This window comes from Schistocerca nitens, chromosome 12 (assembly GCF_023898315.1).
Source record: "Schistocerca nitens isolate TAMUIC-IGC-003100 chromosome 12, iqSchNite1.1, whole genome shotgun sequence".
Lineage (NCBI taxonomy): Eukaryota > Metazoa > Arthropoda > Insecta > Orthoptera > Acrididae > Schistocerca > Schistocerca nitens.
The window spans coordinates 9,217,954-9,233,978 of NC_064625.1; the positions used below are offsets into that span (position 1 = coordinate 9,217,954).

Here is a 16,025-nt window from a genome sequence, read left to right on the forward strand (position 1 = left end):
CTCTGAAGATCCTAAGCTGTTTGCAGGCTCAAGTCATAACACGCAGTTACAGTTTCATACTAAAAATAAATAACTGTTTTTGTACAGACTTAGTCCTCACTGTTACTGATTATTAGTATCCTCATCCTAATAACACTCGGTTATTTGTTGTATGTCACAATTTTGCTGACACATGCACTGCTCTTCGAACTGATAGAAAAATCAGCTTAGACACTGTAAGACAGAGTTTCTTCCCACTACTGATCAACTCACGAAATAATGACAACATAAATTAGAATACTCTAAAACCGTATTGCAGCGAAAAATATTTCTTAATTCTTATATAGCCAACAGTGCCCCAGATGCCAAAAACCAAGGTGCAGTGTAAATATTTATAGCAGCATTCCAAAATCAAATTAACAGTGATGAATCTTAATACAGTGCAAGACACACAACATTGCACAACACGTAACATTACTTAATGACGAAATTTAACTGCCTTTAGAAAAATAATTGGGAACGGCTGAAGAGGGAAGGAGTATAATTGATGCCCGAACAAAAAGTATCGTTATTTTCTCGGGTGTCCCACATTCGTCTCACAACACCACCTGATGAAATATGTTAGTGTAGGAATAGCAAAGTGTGTCCTCCACAGAATTAATGGTACAGTCTTATATGTCCAAATATCTCCCATTAATGTGAAGCTCTGTAGTATCCACAGAATATGTGGAGTTGACATAACATTTTGTGCCGGTGCAACAGAAAGTGTATATGTCGCGTATCCACTGTACGAGCCAGCTCGAGAAGCGGGTAAGTCGAGAAGGAAGGAGGGAACAATGGAAGATCACACTGACACTGAGGTAATTAGAGATGAAGCGCAAACTTGGATTACAAAAAGATGTCAAAGGACTCATCCCAGCATTTGCCTGGAGTGATTTAGTGAAATTTCAGAAAACTTTAACGTGGACGGCCGGGTGGGGATTTGAAAGTCCAAAATGCGAGCCCAGTGTGCCGACCGGTGTGCCTTCTCATTCGGTAAGTTAAGAAGGAACGAGCGACAAGTAACTGACACTGAGATGTGTACGCCTGACTGACAAAAATGGAAAGTTTTACAAAACTGGGTGTACGATGAATCCATTTTGTGCACGGAAATATCAAATTATGTCTGCAATTCCCTAACAGCTTATTAACATACGTAGACTGACTGCACGAAATGTCACCTAGACGGGAATCCTTATAAACACGCTTTCCGTATTATGTCGACTTCCACGAGACGGGAGTACACGTATCGACTTCGGTCGAGAAGTCGTTCACGAGAGAAGTGTGTACCGTCGAAATGTAATCGGACGGCCTCTGTTCTTTCCCCTCTCTGATCGTTTCTCGACTGCCACAGTTTTTAGTAGCGCCTGCCACCACTGAAATAATGTAACGTTCATTTTGACAGCCACCTTTTGCCTCAACTGATCGGTGTATCGTCAGTGGCTCCGTGTGTCGGTGTCTTTCACACGTGTGCTCGCTCTCCTCCCGGTAGAGCTATACTTTAACGTATACCGCAAATAAATCCCGCTCGCAAAGCACGTAAACTGTGTACACACTACATTATTGAGGAAACAGGTAGAACACTGAGAACGGGGCAACGAAATGTGTGAGAATTGGGAAATGTGGCAATGCAGGAAGTTGCTCTGTGGTAGGCAACCGAAAGAAACATGTGGTATGCCTAAACAGTTTGTTAATGCTGTCACGAAAAAGAGACAGTAGAAAACACAAATAAAATATTTTAATTCTGTTTTTAAACCATTTCCTTTGGCCGAAATACACTTTCGGTAGTACTGACGAAGATGCCCGAAAATGTCAGCAAAGGCTTCTTTCTCGAGCCATTTGAAGTTCACAACAGAGTACGTGACATTAACTTTCCAAAAAAGTTATTAGGTCAAAAAGGAATTTTAGTGTCGAAGAGTATTTATCACACGAAATTGATACGTAATGTTATTTAGAATCATTGATGTTAAAATGCAGGCAAAATGGTTACGAAGTAATAATAAATGTCGGCTGTTTTTTACGTGTCCTATATTACACACATCTACATTTACTGTACATCGTGTAATCCTACAGGATCAAATACAATTCAATTAAAAATTCAGACGTAACAAGCACCACTACACTTCTTACCGCGAGGCAGCAGTTTGCGGAAGACAGATCTCTGACACACGTGCCGATTAAGTCTCCACCTACCTAGCATTTGGGGACACGAACGATTTGAGTGCCATAAATTGGGAAAAGGTATCCACTCCACCGAGCGTCCGCAAATGACAGTGTCAGTACTGTCCGAGTCAGTCACCGATCACTCGGGTACTAATCTCGTTTAACTGGTTCTCGATTTCGTAACGGCAGCCGTCACACTCGTTCACAGCACAACTCGAGTCTACACAATTCGGATAAGCCGGTGTCACGAGGGATGATCCGGAGGGCACGCATTCCGAAGTAGCCGTCCGAGCCACGCACGTCGGGTCGGGCGGCACGTTCGGCCAGTGAACAGACGACACTGCTCTCGTCTGTAGTCTGGAAGTGGTTTCTGATTTGGGAGTGAACGTGATCGGTGGCTGTATCCAGGTAACAGGCCGTGCAGAAGTTACGGCAAAGCTCGTATACAGTACAGGTGCTCCCGTAGGTGGCCTCATCTCCGGAAGGGTAGGATAAGCCCGGGCCCGGGCCGGAGTGGGACGCGCCGAGTGGATGCGTCTGGCGAGCCTCGCACCCGAATACGACTCCTGTCGCGAGGCGTCGGGTACGTAAGTAACTGTACGTGGGTCTCGTAGTAATCCCAGTTAGTTAACGTCAGAGCAAATGGGCATTCGCAGATAATTTGCCACCGTGCACTCGCACTCCGCCACACACCGTAAGGTGGCTCGCGGAGTATAGATGTAGATGTAGATGATTCGTTTGCAGACGGGCATTTACATTTGCAGGAGTGGAATGGAATGTGAAATAATGAACACGGCCAATGAACACTGCACGACTGTTTTTTGGTGCTGACAATCCGCACAAAGAGTACGGCAACAAACAGTTAGACCCACAATGCAAAACTTTTGTATTCAGAAAGGACAGTGAACCACTGTCTTGACGAAGTGAGTGAAAAGTGTAAGAGAAGAATAATTTATGTGCCTGAATTTCTAATTAATTGTGAAGTGAGTGCAGGTAGTGCACTTATCAATGAATTGCAGTGCCAGTTTTCATTGGCATTATTCCAAAACTTTGTGAACGTTTGTCGTTTGACTCTTTTCACAGCCTTCTAATAAGGAAGAAATTGAAAAGCAGAACACCAATTACCGACAACCGACACAACCTGAAGACAGGCTAATATTTACACACTCGGCTACAGAAACTGGAGATATTTAAGTTAAAAACTGTTTTGCATTTCAATAGCTACTATAGCTCAGATAGTTCCTGACGTGTGCAGTAACGTATGCAAAGCACTTCCGAGGATTTTATTAACACACTGACTGATGTTACTGGCAATCTAGTGGCACCGAACGGGTTAAGGATCGCATAAGGAAGATAACGTCATTAAAACACGATTAATTTAATGTGAAACAAACGTAGTTAACTTCGTGACATCTGCTATATAGTCTGTTAGAGGGCAGACACTGTGATCCTGTGTGTGTAAATCATTGCTATTTCATATCAAAAATCTTTAACTCATGCTTCGGGCACACAATTAGAGAGACCACGAACTTGAGCAACAAAAATGATTACGTCTTTCGTGTATTTTCGATTTTAATAAGCACAATAGATACATTTTTGCACTTGTTCACTTTCACTTATTGTGTTCTTCTTTTCAATAAGGAGAAATACGCAGCTCGTGTTCTTTCATCCCGTTCCTGCCGGATGCGAGCACTCGACGAATTCGTCGCTTTTCTCGTGTCCCCAGTTGGACCTTTCCGTACTTCGGCAATATTCTACCGATCGTATATCTTTCCCTCTGGCATTTACACTGTGGATCTCTCGGTTCAGATTACTCCACACCAACATACACGTGTCGTATCGAGAACGGAAGTACTCGACACTGCAGCTTACTTTACTGCTAGTGCCGAGGCGGAGAGGACACGAACTTCCTTTGACCGTGAGCTCAAACACTGACAACCAGCATAACACAAACGAACACTAGTGAGTGTGAACCCAACACGACAGAATGATGTCGGTTCTCAATTGTCTGCTGTGTACACTAAAGAAAATCATCGTACAGTTGTGTCTGTTCCAGCTTCTGTTGCAAGGACATTGACTGAAAGTTTTGCAACTTCTTCAACCTGGTTTTTGAACCTATTGACTGCTCAACTCTTGAACTATATGGTGAATGGTTATCTTTAATGAATCTGATGAGAAACTGCTTTTCTCTCTCTTTTCTAAATTTTTTCCCACTGTGTGTTCCATCAGTTAACATAATAGAGGGAAGTGGTGCCCATCAGCTGCCTGTGAATTGTATAAACAACATTCTGTGTATTACAGTACGGTAACTGTCTACGTACCATTTTTGGGACAGAGACTGAGGACCAGCTCAGCATTTGTCTATGTGAGTTATGAAAACTGCCTAAAAATTTCATGCCTGTCGGACAGTGCAGCAGACTGACTGTAGTTAATCTGCTGTACGGATTCGATACACATCCAGATCGCCTCCCTTATTTTGTGCGCCACATGTCGAGCTGTACGAGCCGATCGAATAACGCACTTCTTTTGACACAAAAAATTTAAATATCTCCTTTAATGACCTTTAATAATTTCCTATCGACAGTTGAGCACTGTTTTCACCGTTCTCCAGTTTATCGGTGGTGTCTAATATTAACTTGTACAGGAGTTGTTTTATCCGCCATCCCAAACGTTTTGTGCTTAACAATAATTTACTTTTAACCATTATGTTTAAAAGTCTGAGAGACTTTACAGAAACATTATCAGAATTGGGCACAAATAGTTCTTCACAGCCTGCACAAAGAAAGTGTTACGATGGTGTAATGAGAATACATGTACCTCTCTGCTTGTACACCTTGCTGTAAACAAGTACATTTCATACAGTTTCAACAATAAAGTAAATATACCATATAAAACAAAGTAATAAAAATCTTTTATTGTAAGCATTTAGGTGTACATGTGGTACTTATGGAATAACACAGTGCACACTTACTTAAAAAAATTGGAACACTTAAAAAATAAAATTCAATAATCAAAAATAAAATTCACTGAAGCAAATGGTCAGCTCCTTTAGAAAGATTACCAAAAATGTCTACAATATAAAGCAGATTTTTCAATAAGAGATCCAATTCAATAGAGTGTGTAGAGAACAGAGTCTGAGTGTTACTTCGTGAGCATCTCACCTCGTTCCACTGACAAAAGAAATTGTTAAAATGATGCGAATGGTGTTATGAAGAAAAAGCACGCCCCAACTGCTCCCATCACCTCCACAAGCTCACTACGGACCCACCGTTTAACCCACGAGGTCTGATCAAAGAGTAGCAACTGTTAATATTGGCAGACTGTTAGCTGAATCAGTAAGTACTACAGCAACAAAGGACATCTACGAAATGACTCATTAGTAACCACGTACTGACAATACTATATGTGACGAGGCTGGACAGCATTTACTAAAAATTCCTCAGATACACATACAGCTGTTTTAATGACAACTGTACTGCAGAAATATTCTCAAGTGACAGGGTGTAGACTGCGCAAAATTCTACACACTGTATTCAGCTAACTTCTACGATTGTGTGTTAACGCAATAAACAAATGACTTACATTCAGCTCCTTAAAAATAGAAATAAAAAAAAAATTAAATAAAATGAGAGAGGCGGTAGAGGAACATGTGCCGAGGCTAGTTCTCGTCGAAACACTTATACGAGGGGGAAGAGGGGGCAGCATGGAGGGGTGGGGGTGGCGGCAACAGTTCAAACACTCCACTGTCTCCACATAAACATGATAAAAGTCACCTATGAGGTACTTTCCAATTCTGAAGGTGGCAGGAGTAAAGTACACGGAGTGAAAGGCTATTTACAATTTGTACAGAAAGCATATGGCAGTTATAAGAGTCGAGGGGCATGAAAGGGAAGCAGTGGTTGGGAAAGGAGTGAGACAGGGTTGTAGCCTCTCCCCGATGTTATTCAACCTGTATATTGAGACGGCAGTAAAGGAAACAAAAGAAAAATTCGGAGTAGGTATTAAAATCCATGGAGAACAAATAAAAACTTTGAGGTTCACCGATGACATTGTAATTCTGTCAGACACAGCAAAGGACTTGCAAGAGCAGTTGAACGGAATGGACAGTGTCTTGAAAGGAGGGTATAAGATGAACATCAACAAAAGCAAAATGAGGATAATGGAATGTAGTCGAATTACGTCGGGTGATGCTGAGGGAATTAGATTAGGAAATGAGACACTTAAAGTAGTAAAGGAGTTTTGCTATTTGGGGAGAAAATTAACTGATGATGGTCGAAGTAGAGAGGATATAAAATCTAGACTGACAATGGCAAGGAATGCGTTTCTGAAGAAAGAAATTTGTTAACATCGAGTATAGATTTAAGTGACAGGAAGTCGTTTCTGAAAGTATTTGCATGGAGTGTAGCCATGTATGGAAGTGAAACGTGGATGATAAATAGTTTGGACAAGAAGAGAATAGAAGTTTTGAAATGTGGTGCTACAGAAGAATGCTGAAGATTAGATGGGTAGATCACATAATGAATGAGGAGGTATTGAATAGAATTGGGGAGAAGAGGAGTTTGTGGCACAACTTGACTAGAAGAAGGGATCGGTTGGTAGGACATGTTCTGAGGCATCAAGGGATCACAAATTTAGCATTGGAGGGCAGCGTGGAGGGTAAAAATCGTAGAGGGAGACCAAGAGATGAATACACTAAGCAGATTCAGAAGAATGTAGGTTGCAGTAAGTACTGGGAGATGAAGAAGCTTGCACAGGATAGAATAGCATGGAGAGCTGCATCAAACCAGTCTCAGGACTGAAAACCACAACAACAACAACAACAACAACAACATGAGGTACGTGTGGACTGCAGACACAAATTGTCATAAACACAGAATTCTCGATATAATATCAATTTATAATGTGGCTTAAAATTCAGGACATTTAACTTACGAACAATAACTGACACTTTACACTCAGTATTTCCTTTCAACTAAATAATAGGGGCTGCAGTGTCTATCTGAAGCACGCAAACATTAACTCCACGGCGCCAGTAAAATGTTTTCCTCTATAATGACTTCTTCTAGTAATCTGACATGCAACTATACAAATTTGTCCTGTATAGATTTAGTAACAAAAAATATAACAATAATGAAATGAAGTGGATGTCACAGTACTTCCGAGAATACACGAATGTGACATTCAGGAAAATGATTTTAAAAGACCGACTGCACCACCTAACACTGACAGAGAGAATCCGCCCGTTCATCTCACCGGTTAATTTCTGGGGAGGATTGCCTCGTATCTGTACAGAACGTCTGTATCTACCGCGGTATCAGATATCGTGTGGAAATCCGTAGGTGAGCTTTTCCTAATCGTGTTACAGGAGAGCAAACTGCACTATTGCTGTCATCTAGTCTGTAGTCTACCTCCTGCCAAACACGGGAGTGACATATGTGCCAATTATCCCACTTCTGAGCGTCGGAGAAAAAGTTGCGCCTATTTGAGATTTCTTTTACGGATCTAGGCATTTTAAAGTTTTTCACTTTCTTTATGTACACACACTAGAATTCAGTTAATAAATTCCTTGTTTAATCAACCAGAATTTCTATTTTTCCAGTTTTTAGACACTTGAAGGTGTAACTACCATTCTACGAATTGTTCTCCATTTTATGAGTTTGGGTCTTACAAGAAAATCAGAACTACTTCAATTTTACGTCTCCTTATTTTCCACGCAAAGCACTGCTCATACAAGTCTGGGTAGATAATCCTGAAGAAATCCTCCTTTTGTTTTCAGCATGCACACTGTCAGTATGTGGATCACCTCTGTCACAGTACTCTTAATTTGCAATTTGTGTACGTAGTCTATCTGGTACAAGAGTCTGCAAGTTTTATAAAACACAATGTGTGTGTGTTCCCGCTCTCCAGTGTCGTAAAAAAGGGTGCAGTCATGGTCTTACTGCCACACTGAGTCCTTCTTGATTTAAGGTGACAGGACAGTCAGTCATACGTCCTTCCAATCTTGTCATTTTCTCTCTCTCTCTCTCTCTCTCTCACACACACACACACACACACACACACATTTTGTGACAATGACACTACAATGATGTTTCATGCTATATGAGAAGAGAGCACTACAAATGAAAATTGTGAAGTTCTGTTCATTTGTATAGAACGAGACAGGTGAGTAAGGTTATGAATTACAGAACACAGTAATAAACCGGCAAATGGCAAAGATTGTATAATGGCCCAGAAGAGCAGAATGACAAGTGAGTGGATATGCACTATGTCCTGCATAAGATAGTCACCTACAATACGATTCACGATAGCACACCGAGTGAGGAAGAATACTTTGCTATACTCCTGACTGCTTCTTTTGGAACTCTCATTTATACGGCCACCTACTGATCGACATATTATCTGTAAGATGAGTAGTCAGTTCAGGATTCCCACTATTCATATTTTACTCGTAACTTCCGTACATTCTCATTACTCGACTGACGGAAAGGAGGAGAGAGTCAAAAACCTGTTTCGTACGAGCTGAACTGTTTGTGCAATATTAAGAGGATCGTGTCAGAATGCGCATTTCGAACGAGCTGAGAACAATCTAACGCGAGAAGGTGAATACACCTACCAGAAACTACATTAATTTAGATATTCTATTTCATTTGTTCTCCATTCGCTCGAAGAATTTTAAATCGACTGCAAACGTCTGACACAAAAAATAAAAATAATGTTTACGAGGACAATCACACCCAAAAATAAAAGTGAAAGTACGTAAAAGAAGGTGGCTTCACTACACTGTCTACACATCGAGAACCGTAAAAAGAAATGAGAAAAATAACAGGTGGATAAGCAGACCTGGAAGTGGTAGCTACAGTGTTAGTACCGAGTGGAGTGCAGAGCAAAGAAAGCACACTTTGACCAGACCGAGTACATCGTGCGTGCGACAGGAGAGCAGAGCGATGCCTACGTCGGGACGCCGGGGCGCCTGTGCCGCGGCCCGCTGCTGCGCCTGCGGGGGCGGGGGCGGCCGCGCCCGCTCGTCCAGCAGAGGAGGCAGCAGGGCCGAGGGCGTCGGAGGCACCGGCCGCGCCAGCTGCTGCTCCAAGGACGGCACGGTCACCGCGGAGGCGGAGGTCGGGGGGAGGGGAGCCGCGGGGGGCGCCCGGCCGCAGCCGCCTCCGGCCGCGCCCGCGCCGCCCGTCGCGCAGCCCGCGTTCTGCAGCAGCTGCTTCAGCAGCACGTTCTGCGAGTCGTCCGCGGGGCGCACCTGTGGCAACCCCGCTGTAGCTGTCGCCGTCCGAACGAGACGAGAGGGACGGGGGGCCCGTTCCACAGCTACCTCTGAAAATACTCTGCCTCTCCTCGGGAGCGGACCCCGTTCCCGTCCCTCTGCGAGGCAGAGTACGTCGAAAACTGGCTCCTCTCGCCGGCTGAACGTGCGGCTACTTCGAAACCGTGCGCTCGACCTGACCTCCCGACGTGACACTGTATGTACTTTTTCAGATACGAATGTAGGAGTGAGAATAGGAATTGCGCACCTAGTCTGTAAATATACCTGTACGTCGGTCGAATAGCTTTACGAGGTGAGAGTTCGACACTAGAGAACTAAAAAAACTTCCGTGAATAATAATTAAAAAGCCGTACTAAATTAAAGTGTAACACGTATTAGGCCCTTATTGTAAATGAGGGCAGACACTACACATTAAAATCACTAGAACACGTGCCCTCCCATAAAAACCAAATAGTAAAGCAACACAAAGAGGAGGTGACAGAAACAAAAGTTTATTGAAATCTCGGACTGAGAGATAGGTAAAAAAACGACTGTCCGTTATAAAGTATTCGAATAAAGTCGACAGAGGTGATTCCGACTAGTGTTTCGGAGAAACACGGAACCTAAGGAAAATAACATGCGGTACAAACAACAGAAAATGCAGACAAACTGAGACAGTAAAGATGAGGAAAGAAAAGCGGCAGACTCGAGTGTGATGTCGGTGAGGCACTCCTCCAGTTTCCTTCTTCTCTGCTGGAATCAGTCAACGGAAACAGCAGTGCTTAGCTCAATATTCACAGTTGTTCTCGCTATGCACCTCTCACTATAGTAACTGACTGTAAAACCCAGAGTTTTTATATGGTGGCTCAGCTTGTAAGTAAACTGTATGACTGTCAAGCAAGAGGAATTGCTGGATGGAATAAATACAGTATGGACAGAGCAAATCGTTACTCTCCACACAGAAGTGGTCTCGAATTGCAGAAATGTATAGTGAAAACTTTCAAACGAGGTCTTTCCCCTGAAATAGAAACCACACAAACGCACATTCACACAAATGCAACTCTCAAATGTGGGTATTGTCTCCCAGCTCCAGCATCCTGAGGCAGTGCCCACATATGTGTGAGTTGTGTGTAGTTTCTATTTCGGAAAAAGGCCCTTGTCCAGAAGATTAATATTTTAACTGGTTTCCCCCCCCCCCCCCCCCTGTATGTGACTCAGTGTCCCCTCTATGCAGTTAGTACCAATTTATCATTTCCACAATGTTATTGTGTGTCTATGAAGTAATTTAAATATGCTAAAAATATGCAACACTACTACTACTATTGACTTTTTTCCTATATCTGTTCAAGGATTCAGCTTTCATGTTATTACAGTAATTACAAGTATTTTAGAGTGCAGTATTTGCAGAATTTTTGCTGTGGAAACTCTATAGTTTCCTTCATTTCTGCACTTCAGACTAAAATTATGAGAAGACACTGCTAAAAAATGAAGATAACGGGCAATGTGCATGTAACACAATTTTTAAGTACACATTTGGAAAATATACATAATTAACACAGTACAACTGCTCACATTCCTTATTATCAGGGCAGATGGGGAACTGGAAATGTGAAGAAAGACTTACCAATAACTGCATCAAACTGCCATTGCCACTGACATGGGGAAAGCCCCAGACCCAGCAAACCGACTCGGCTCACATTTGGTAGGTCACTTACGAACCACGTCAAAAATAATTTGTGAAAAAGAGTTACGTAGATAAATGGAGGTATAGGTGCTTAAGCAATAGTTGTAAAAGTTTCTTTTCCAGGCAAGGGTGGGACACGTATTTTAAGAGTTCTCCATTTTTGTAGTACACAAACGACCTGCCAAACATCAGCCGAATCAGCTGACTGTGTCCGAAGCTGCTCCCTTGTGAAAAATTTAAGAAAAGTGTGAAATTCACATGTACATATATTACACAACTACTTACCAATGAATGTGATTGGAACACTAACGGACTACGTCTCAAGAAATATAAAAGACAAACGTTCTGTTTTCAAAACAATGACCCATGCCTCAAAAGTGAGGTGAAGCACAAGAATCTGAACTGCTACAGACAGGAGTTGTTTGCAGCCACAGATGCCGGAATCTCGGTGCAATCGGAAGCTCGAGTAAACCACTGGTACTCCTCTGACACCCAATCTTGCTAACATACTCAAAAGCTATTGACCTTTCAAGAAATTCAGTGGAGTTGAACATCCGTGGGCATAAAATGAACTCTACTGTAAAAAATACACTCTTGTCCATTAGACTGTAACACCAAGAAGTGTAGCAAATAACAAAATTCTACTATAAAAAACAGTCACAGCTTGCAAAATGCTTTTTATTAACTCGAGAATGACACACTTCACCTGGACAGAGTGTCATCAGGTTACCTCAAAATATGAGGACAATAATATTACATTCTGTGTGGTCCTATTCCAGACTGCCACAAAAGCAAAATAAGCTCGAATAACCGATCGAGTAACATTATGTAGCTTGTGTTGAAAAAATCAGAAATTTTCTGTCAAAAGCAAAGTCAAGAAGGCATCATATCGAATAAAATGTACTAAAAGGCAAACTATACAGAAAAAAAAATTAAAAATTAATGAAATAAAATCACCGGGATCAGGCACGAGCAGAGAACGAAGGAGAAACCGAAAAATGGATATTAGGGAATGTGTCCTATGCCACAGCTAAACTCTTTTGTGGTCAAAATATAAGAACAGTGTATACCACCTCTAACAACACCCAATATCAATACAATCATAATGAGTGTTCCCATAAAGATAAATATGCTGCTCTGGTATATATATGCTCACCTGCTATGAATGTCAAGCAGCTTACATTGGCCCAAAGGGAAGGGCTTTTAAAACTAGGTTTCAGGACATGGGAACTTAGGGGTTTTGCTCCAATGCTCCCAAAGGACAGAGGCTCAATCCGCTCGAAGAGAGAGAAACTGTTAAACGTTCACACGATACGAAAGATATGTTACTCGATAACCAGTTATCATGCAAAAACCAGGTTCTCTCATGATTTAATGTTTCCCATTTTTAAACAATTTGTTGGTTTTAGCTTTTTATTACCAGCATCTTGGTCACTTGTCATGTGCATGCAGTTGTATTTTATCTTTTTAGCATTGTTACGTTTTAGCTATTAAATTTTTTTTTCATTATTCTTTCACACTGCTTTTGAGCAAAAGGGTTTTCTGTGCCTCTGCACAACGCTTTTGATCTAGCACAATCTGCATTGTGTATATTCCCATATACTCTATTACATTTTTATTTATTTCTTAATTTATCCATTACTATTTCAATTTTATGCCCACTGTTGTTACACTGCACACTCAAAGGCAGTGCCACGTGGCAACTGTCACTACTACTAGTCCAATATTTCGCACGACCTCCTGTCATTCGTACGTATACACTATATGCGTACAGACGGGCCTCCGGGGCCGTTTTAGTGTACAGTTACGTTTAGAGTTTGCGTGCGAGGTCCCGTTCTGCCCTGCTGTGCCTGTCGTGCCTCCGCAAGGTACTACGCATTTTTCAGTTTCTCCTTCGCCCTCTACTTGTGCCTTATCCCCGTGATTGTATTTCGTCGATGTTTAATATTTGTTTCCATTCAGGTTGCCTTTTACTACATTTTATGCGGTGTCTGCCTTCTTGACAAATGCTTTGTGGCAGAAAATTTCTGATATTTCAATGTTACATTATGTTTGTGTATATAATTTTATTGGATTCGATTTTGAAGCTTATTTTGATTTTACAACAATCCAGAAAGGACGACGCCACATTTACTGTAATGTTTTCGTCCCCTTATATTTTCAGATAACCCGAGGATGCCTTATCCGTGCAAAATGAGTCATTCTCGAGTTAATTCCTAACACTGTGCAACCTACAACTGTTTTTTAAATAGTAACAATAGAAGGTTGCTCTGCAACCACACCGAGATGGAATGATATAATTTTTAACAAAATTTTCCTCTTTGTCGGTAAAGAGTACAGTGGGATAGCATGTACGTCACTCTGTGCCACTCTACATTAGAGTTCACCGACCGAGTGGCTGCGAAGTGCCAAAGCACCAGTCTCTCGGCAACTCGTGACCGGACATTTATTTGATGAGTGAGGCACGTTTAAAACATTCTGGTCGAGGTGACAGTCGAACACTTCCAGCACCGAGGCAGATCGGGGCGGCACGAGCAACCTCGACGGTACAGCACAGTACTTGTTAAAAATTTAATGGCCACCACAAAAATTACTGGCTACGCGAAATGAAGGTGAACGTGTGATGCAGCCAGCAGCACTGGGTACTTCTACTGCCACCTACCGGCCCACTTCCCTACTCGAGGTACGTGACGTAACTGTACGATCCTCGACGCCCGAGTGATCGAAATGTACATCGCGTCGAGCACTCGTGCCGAGGAACCGCACACATCTCGTGCGGCATAAAATGCGGCTCTCCTGAACTCGTCAATTCGATACTCGCACGCTGTGCCTTTTTTGTGTCTGTCACACACCGTCTTCAATAGGTTGCAATTTTGTATGCAGTCTTCACGGTGTTACGAGTTTAATTGCCAGCTGTGTACTAGTACAATAGACATCACTCACACATTTCCTACGGAGAATTTGAGTTAGGCAATTGTTAATTTGCTAATGAGATCAAAATTATATAAAACACAATATCCCCACTATCACTTCAACCGTAAAAGATGCAAAGTTTCAGAACAGTTCAACTTTGCTTCCCACCTCCCCCTTTCGTAACACAGATATATGTTTGAGGTGAATTTTTTGACTGGAACTGTGTCCTGATTTCTGTAGTATCACACTGGGTTTAAGGAGAACATTCCCATGCGTTTCTGTCATCGTTCGTAATGGAACACTTTTTGTGGGAACAAGTATATTCAGCTGTGTACATTTTCCATTAAAAAGAATGTAAATATTTCTCTCATTTTTAATATGTTTACACTGAACCAATCCTACTAACTGAGACAATACTTACACAAATAAGAAACTCAGATTGTTGAACATTTACAAGTGAGAATTAATGACATTTTTCCTTAAGCACTCCGGCACCTCAATCTGAATTGCTTGAACGTGTGAAGACGTCAGTCCCCCAGTATTTTATGAACAAACAGTATTAACGGTGTTGTTGTGGTCTGCAAGCTGTCTCGTGCAATTTATCTCGACATAACTACTGCCCTCTAGACCTACTGTAATTCCTTAATGCCTCCGGGTGTGCCATTATCGACTGATATCTTTATTTTAGTCGAATTGTAACAAAAAGCTCTTCCCTTCCCAATTCAACTTAATACCTCAAAATCAGTAATTCAATCTACCCACCCAATCTTCAGCATTCTTTGGTAAAACAGTATTTCTAAAGCTTCTATTCTCCTCTTCTCAGTACTTTTTATTGTCCACCTTTTACTTCTATATGAGGCTACACACCAGATAAAAACTTTCAAAAAATTGTGCCAAAACATTTAAACTTATATACCAATCTGCATTTGCTGCCCAAATAGCAAAACTGATCTGCTACTTTTAGCGTTCCACTTCCTGATCTAATTCCCACAGCATCACCTTATTTAACTCCCTCAGCATCGCCTTATTTAACTACAATCCATCACGCTTGTTTTACTTTTGTTGTCGACCATCTTATATCTTCTTTTCAAGATATTATTCATCCTCTGCTGCCTCTGACAGAATTACAATGTTATCAGCAAACCTCAAAGTTTTTACTTCTTCTCCCTGAACTTCAACAGCCATTCCAAATTTATCCTTCTTCCCTTCACTGCTTGTGTAATATACAGATTTAACAATATGGGGAACAGCCTATAACTCTCTCTCACTCCCTTCTCAACCATTGCTACCTCTTCACATCCTTTGAGTCTTACAACTGTAGTCCGGTTCCTGTAAAAGTTGTACATAATCTTTCGCTCTCCGTACTTTATTCAGAATTTCAGCTGATACAGATGTAGGTCGGCAAGCTCTTCATCTCCAAGATTGGTGTCTACAAACAAACTTTTCCATTCTTCTGTAAATGATATATGTCGGTATTTTACGAATGTGACTTATTTAGCTGACGGTTCAGTGATAACCACATACGTATAGCTACTAGAGAATCCCTCTTTCAGTACTGTGTCAAATTGTTCTTGCATATCCTATCTCAGATTTCACCTTCATCTACCTCCTCTTCCCTTTGCAGAATGTCTTTAGATAGTATTAACTAGTAACAAAAGCTGTGGTTTTGAGAACTGTTCATTATTTTCTCATCGACACGAGGAACAGAAACTCTACCTAAGGGATACGACTACACACATTCTCGAACTGCCACGCCCTGACGTGCAGTGCGACACGCTCGCCTTACCCCCGGGTGGTACTTGCAGCTGGGTGGCGGTTGTCCAGAGTGGGGCTCCGCCTTCGGCTGGTAGAGGATCTGCTGCTGCGGCTGCGGGGGCGGGGGCGGCTGGTGGTGGGGGTGTTGGTGGGGAAGGTGCGGCACCTGCGACACCAGCCGGTCCACATCCGCCGGCTCCGTCTTCACCGTCACTGCGGGCGGGTACTGCCGAACAC

General features: G+C 42.0%; 1 protein-coding gene across 1 annotated transcript in view; it reads right to left on the reverse strand.

Moving 5' to 3' along the window:
• Positions 1 to 16,025, reverse strand: part of LOC126215310 (histone-lysine N-methyltransferase 2D-like) — a 459,193-nt gene that overhangs the window by 125,014 nt on the left and 318,154 nt on the right. The window contains exon 57 of the mRNA XM_049941991.1: positions 15,820 to 16,014. Within this exon, the coding sequence (XP_049797948.1) occupies positions 15,820 to 16,014 (195 nt within the window). The remainder of the gene's footprint in view (positions 1 to 15,819; positions 16,015 to 16,025) is intronic.